The following is a 6000-nucleotide window of genomic DNA, read 5'->3' as shown; positions in this document are numbered from 1 at the left end:
AACTGAAATGGCTGTTGCAAACACCAAAATATTTAGAACTAAAAATGATTAAGATTAATAAGGGTGCCCAAACTTTTTCATAGGACTGTATTGTCGTGTTGGGCTGTGTTTATCCCTTCCCTTTCTCTATACAATTTTCTTGCATAAAGACATGGTTGGGTGAGTTTAGTGTGGCACAACTTGACTGGCCCACACAGAACCCTGACCTTAACCCCATCGTTTTGGATGAACTGGACTGATATCGTGTATATCTGGTGGCTGCTCACATGTATTTTTATGCCATAAAGAGGAGGAGTGATGAAGCAAGGACTGGTAAGTACTAAATGCACTTTGTAGCCATCTCTGGATTCCCAATATATCAGAACCATGATGTTAGGATAGCAGATACAGTTTCAGAGCCAAAGTAAGAACCATTACTAGATATACCGATAAAAATGGTTTACATGGCTCTGTGTGTTCAACAACCCCCAGGCCGCACCAGCTCCAACCCCACAGTATTGTTCACCAGAGCCCCAGATGGTGGGGATGGTCTTGACTGCACTGCTGGGTCAGGAAATGCTAAACACACAGCGCACCACAAATCATTGCAAACCAGATACTAAGACTCTTACCAGCAGACGTTTCAAGTTGCGATATTGGTCCAGGGATCCAGAAGACTGAAGCAGGTGGTCAGCAGTTGGCGGCAGAGAGTAAATCATAGTTGTACAGTCCGGGTCCTCATATATAATAATTAGCGGCAGGGGCATAGGGTGTGCAGAGGTACCTTTCATGGTCCTGCTCACAGCATATTTAGGGATCTGTTGTGGGGGGTTTATGTTTAATTTAGGGGTTAAATTTGGGGCTTAAATTAATGTGGGGCCTGGTCTAGGGTCTGCATTGATTTAGGGGTCTCAGCAGGGATTTAAACTAATGTAATGTTCTGAGACCTGCATTAGTTTAGGTGTCTGAATTTATTATGAGACTGGTGTGAGGTTTAATATCTTGTATGTTCTATCCTGCATTTTCTACTGTTGTGGCTGATAAAGAATGCTGAGACTATATGATATTACCATGCCCACTGCCTCAGTGCATTTTTAATCGTGACCTGTTATAACATCACCATAACTTTCATATAAATCAGATTAATGTGGGAAGTGAAGACGCTTGTTTTGGATCACAGGACAATCTAGTTACACCCTGATGTTATGAAACACCAAGAAAACTCAGGATTACATTTCTGTTGTTCTCATGTTACGTTAACTTATTCAATATCAACCTTTGTCTGTTGAGCTATAGGATCTACTTTTGACCGTTGTAAAATAATACCAGGACAAAGAAAAAGAACAAAATTGCAGGATCATTTAAAGGTACAGTAATAAGACTAAATGTAAGTATATATACTATTAGGAATGTATTTGGGATAGATAGATAGATAGATAGATAGATAGATAGATAGATAGATAGATAGATAGGAGATAGATAGATAGATAGATAGATAGATAGATAGGAGATAGATAGATAGATAGATAGATAGATAGATAGGAGATAGATAGATAGATAGATAGATAGATAGATAGATAGATAGATAGATAGATAGATAGGAGATAGATAGATAGATAGATAGATAGATAGATAGATAGATAGGAGATAGATAGATAGATAGATAGATAGATAGATAGATAGGAGATAGATAGGAGATAGATAGATAGATAGGAGATAGATAGATAGATAGATAGATAGATAGATAGATAGATAGATAGATAGGAGATAGATAGATAGATAGATAGATAGGAGATAGATAGATAGATAGATAGATAGATAGATAGGAGATAGATAGATAGATAGATAGATAGGAGATAGATAGATAGATAGATAGATAGATAGATAGATAGATAGATAGATAAAAGATAGCTATATTACTGGGAGATAAGCAATAGATAGGTAGATATGAGATAGATAGATAGATAGATAGATAGATAGATAGATAGATAGATAGATAGATAGGAGATAGATGATAGATATATAGATGATAGATAGATAGATAGATAGATAGATAGATAGATAGATAGATAGATGATAGATAGATTATGTTTAGTAATATTTGTCATCATGATGTATAATTATTACAGATATTGGTAACTGATGATATTCTGTAACAAGTTGTCTGTGTGTATCTATAAGTAGTTACCTAATGGTCATGGCTTATGCGGCATACGCTTACGACATGAAGTGCCCCATGTGAATGGTCCTCTATTCATTTGGGGCACTTGGGGACACTTACAGGTCTGTTCTTGCTCTTAAGAGTCCCTACAGTGGGAGTGTAAGTAGTTGGACCCCCAGCAGTTATACATTTATCCGCTATCCTGAAGAAATTTGAGATAAGATAAGATGGACGCATCTGTCCCTTTTTTATGTACATCAGGTTATAGGTTTCGCTGTTAAAATGTTTTGCTAAATATACAATATAAATTATGATTCTATTCAGTTTTCTTATGTAACAAGCCCTGCTGGTAATGGGCCATATATTGCTTATACACTGTTATTGTTTTTTTTTCCCCTGTATCAAAATAATAGAATTAACCCTTTAAGGATGCAGGGTAGTTTGTATGTTAATTCTCGGTGACTTTTTTCATATTTTCCCTCCCTGTCTTCCAAAATTCATAACTTTTTTTATTTTTCTGTCCACAAACTATGTGAGGCTTATTCTTTGTGTGACAAGTTGTACTTTCATTTGCCACCATTTTTGGGGTACATATAGTGTTTTAATTAGCTTTTATTTACTTTTTTCATGTGAAATAATACATTTCTATCATAATATTTGGCATTTTGTTTTTACAGCGTTCACTCTGCATTACAAATGACATGGTAGTTTTGTCCAACTGGTCATTACACTTCCTACAAGACCATATTTATATTGTTTTTTACTGAAGAGGAAAAAGGGGACCAAAGGTCCGTTGAGGGAGAACCGCGCACACTGGGCATCAAATATTTTATTTTTAAAAAGTGCCGTTTTATTCGTAAAAGGGGTAAAACATAATAAAAACCAATATATAAAACAAAACTTTTTAAAAATAAAATATTTGATACCTAGTGAAAAATCCTATTGAAAAACAGAGATCTTGAAAACCTAGAGGACTTCATACAGAAAGTATTATAGAATATTGTATGATATTTCTTTATAATATAATGCCTCAAACTGTACTGCTTTAGAGATTATATATACTTTACTAGCTTCTGCCTGCGACTTCTGCGTGTTGTTGGCGTCGATGTTCCGCCTATATTCAGAAAATTGCTGATGTCAATGATCCGTCTGTTCCGGCGTTTCGGCAGCTCTCCAGCTGGCCTGCTGCTGAACTTGTTCCTCACGCCATGCCTGTGATTGTTCTGGCATCTCAGCAGCTTGCTAGGAAGCCATATAATGAGTGTGTCGCTAGCGTTGATTATCCGCCTGCCCTGGCGCTTCGGCTGCTCTAAGAGCGACTTGAAGCCTAGCTTGCTCAATCCTCCTCAGCTCCTCTTGAGGAGAACTCTGTTGACTTCTGGCTACTTTCATAGCTCTCGTTGTTTTAGAATTTTGCGACAAATTAGATTTACTTTTTCCCAGCATGTTTAAAATTGGCAAACTGCCAATTTGGATTAAAGGGGTTTTCCCACCTCTGTATCTCAGCACTGGAGCAGATCAGATAATATGCAAATGCTTGTACACAATGGATTGATTGTTATCTGCGTGATTGAGTAACAAACATCCAAACATCATGACTTTCACATTTATAATATTACTAGGATAAAGATTTGTGTTACTTTTTATTTTGTCCATGTTGTAGATAGAAACATGGTTAAAACAGTCGCTGTCATTGGCGCTGGGATTAGCGGTTTGGGAGCCATCAAGGCATGTCTAGAAGAGGGTCTTGAGCCTACTTGCTTTGAAAGGAGTAATGATATTGGAGGCCTCTGGAGGTTCACTGTGAGTATACACTAGTTCCTCTTATACTTACTGTCATAAACCTCAATTAAATATTACTTCTAATGCATTAGATTAAAAATAATGCTAGACAGTGCAGTTACTTACTTGCCATGGCGCCCCCTGGTGTTTCTTTGATTCCTTCTAAGAATGTCCACCTAATGAGTCCAGTAGTGGTGGTCACACATGCCTAGTAACAAAGTGATTCCTGTTATTCTAAGGGTAAAATGTCCATCTAGTTCCACCTATAGGTACCTATAGGTTGCACAAAAGTGGAGAATGTAATGAAAATAAATCCAGGGGCTGCTATAAAAAATACATATGTAACATCAGTGTCTTGAAACAGGAACTTTTTATAATTTTATTTGAAGAAGATCTAGACTCTGCTAGAATATGGGTGGGTACATAAATATATATTTCTATAGTATAAATTAACTATTTCAGGATGAAGTAGAAGATGGAATAGCCAGCATCTACAGATCTTTGGTTACCAATTCATCCAAAGAAATAATGTGTCTTAGTGATTTTCCAATGCCGGATGATTTTCCCAACTTTTTGCCAAATCACAAATTCCTTGAATACATCAGACTCTATGCAGAACATTTTAAACTGGTGAAATACATCAAACTAAAGGTAAGAAATATTTATAACTGTATGTATGTATGTATGAGAATCAATAACTATACCTAAGAATGAAATAACACAACACGGATAAACCATTTTCTCATGAGCTACGGGGGTACCAAACAAATCACATATTTCAAAGAACTTATTCATCAACAATAAAGCACTATTAGAACCAGAACTACTAGCAAACAAGAAGTCATCTCAATAGTGTAGCATTTTCCAAAAGGCATTCCAAACTCAATGGCCCAATGGAGAAAAGTAGAAAAAGTTTCAAAATATTTACATAGAGAAACCCATGGGGAGACCTTTGTCAAAATAATACTGGTTGTTAAATTGGAAGCCTAAAAAGTTAAAACATTTTGGGTTTACTGGCAGTAACCTAAAGACTGACTTAAAGGGATTCTATCATTAAAATCAATTTTTTTTTTCTCGATCACACGTAGGAATAGCCTTAAAAAGGGCTATTCTTCTCCTACCTTTATATGTCTTCTCCGCGCCACCGTTTGGTAGAAATTCCGGTTTTTGTCTGTATGCAAATAAGTTCTCTATCAGCACTGAGGGCGGACCCCAATGATCAAACAGCACTGGGGCGTCCCCAATGCTGCGAGAGAAATCTCCAGCACCGCCTCCATCTTCTTCAGGAAGGGCCTCTCCCTGCGTCTTCTTCTGTCCTGGGTTTCAATCTTCTAGTCTTCTAGTCAATCTTCAACTTATTGTTTCACAGAAGACAATTAGTAATGCAGTCACTGTCCATGGCCTATATGCAAATTCAACTCAAAAGAATCCATTGCTGAGGAAAAAGTTTGTTCAAGCGCATTTAAAGTTTGCTCAACAAAACTTAGAAAAGCCTGTGAAACACTGGAAGAACATAGTCTGGTCAGATGAATCCAAAGTTGCACTCTTTGGATGCCATAATACACACCACGTTCGGAGACCAAAAGGCACTGCATACCAATCCAAAAATACCATACTAACATTGAAGTTTGGAGGAGGAAACATCATGGCGTGGGGCTGTTTTTCAACATAAGGCACTGACAAAACTCAATTGTATCAAGAGATTCTTGATAAAAATCTGCTGCCAACTAGATGAAGATGAAACATTGCATGTCAATAGCATCTTTAGAAATATATGTACGTAGAAAATTGGTGCATTGTTCAATACTTATTTCACCCACTGTAAAATTAATAATAATTAGAGATGAGCGAACACTAAAATGTTCGAGGTTCGAAATTCGATTCGAACAGCCGCTCAATGTTCGTGTGTTCGAACGGGTTTCGAACCCCATTATAGTCTATGGGGAACAGATACTCGTTAAGGGGGAAACCCAAATCCGTGTCTGGAGGGTCACCAAGTCCACTATGACACCCCAGGAAATGATGCCAACACCTCTGGAATGACACTGGGACAGCAGGGGAAGCATGTCTGGGGGCAT

General features: G+C 37.3%; 1 protein-coding gene across 1 annotated transcript in view; it reads left to right on the top strand.

The window, feature by feature from the left end:
- Positions 1 to 1261: 1261 nt before the first annotated feature.
- LOC142217859 (dimethylaniline monooxygenase [N-oxide-forming] 2-like) overlaps positions 1262 to 6000 on the top strand; it is a 52786-nt gene continuing 48047 nt past the window's right edge. Inside the window, exons 1-3 of the mRNA XM_075286180.1 lie at positions 1262 to 1346; positions 3804 to 3943; positions 4385 to 4573. Of these exons, the coding sequence (XP_075142281.1) occupies positions 3812 to 3943; positions 4385 to 4573 (321 nt within the window). The 5' untranslated portion in view covers positions 1262 to 1346; positions 3804 to 3811. The remainder of the gene's footprint in view (positions 1347 to 3803; positions 3944 to 4384; positions 4574 to 6000) is intronic.

Source organism: Leptodactylus fuscus, chromosome 9, assembly GCF_031893055.1.
Source record: "Leptodactylus fuscus isolate aLepFus1 chromosome 9, aLepFus1.hap2, whole genome shotgun sequence".
In the NCBI taxonomy this organism is placed as follows: domain Eukaryota; kingdom Metazoa; phylum Chordata; class Amphibia; order Anura; family Leptodactylidae; genus Leptodactylus; species Leptodactylus fuscus.
Note: the sequence above shows the minus strand (reverse complement) of the source record. Positions and strands in the feature narration are given on the sequence as shown.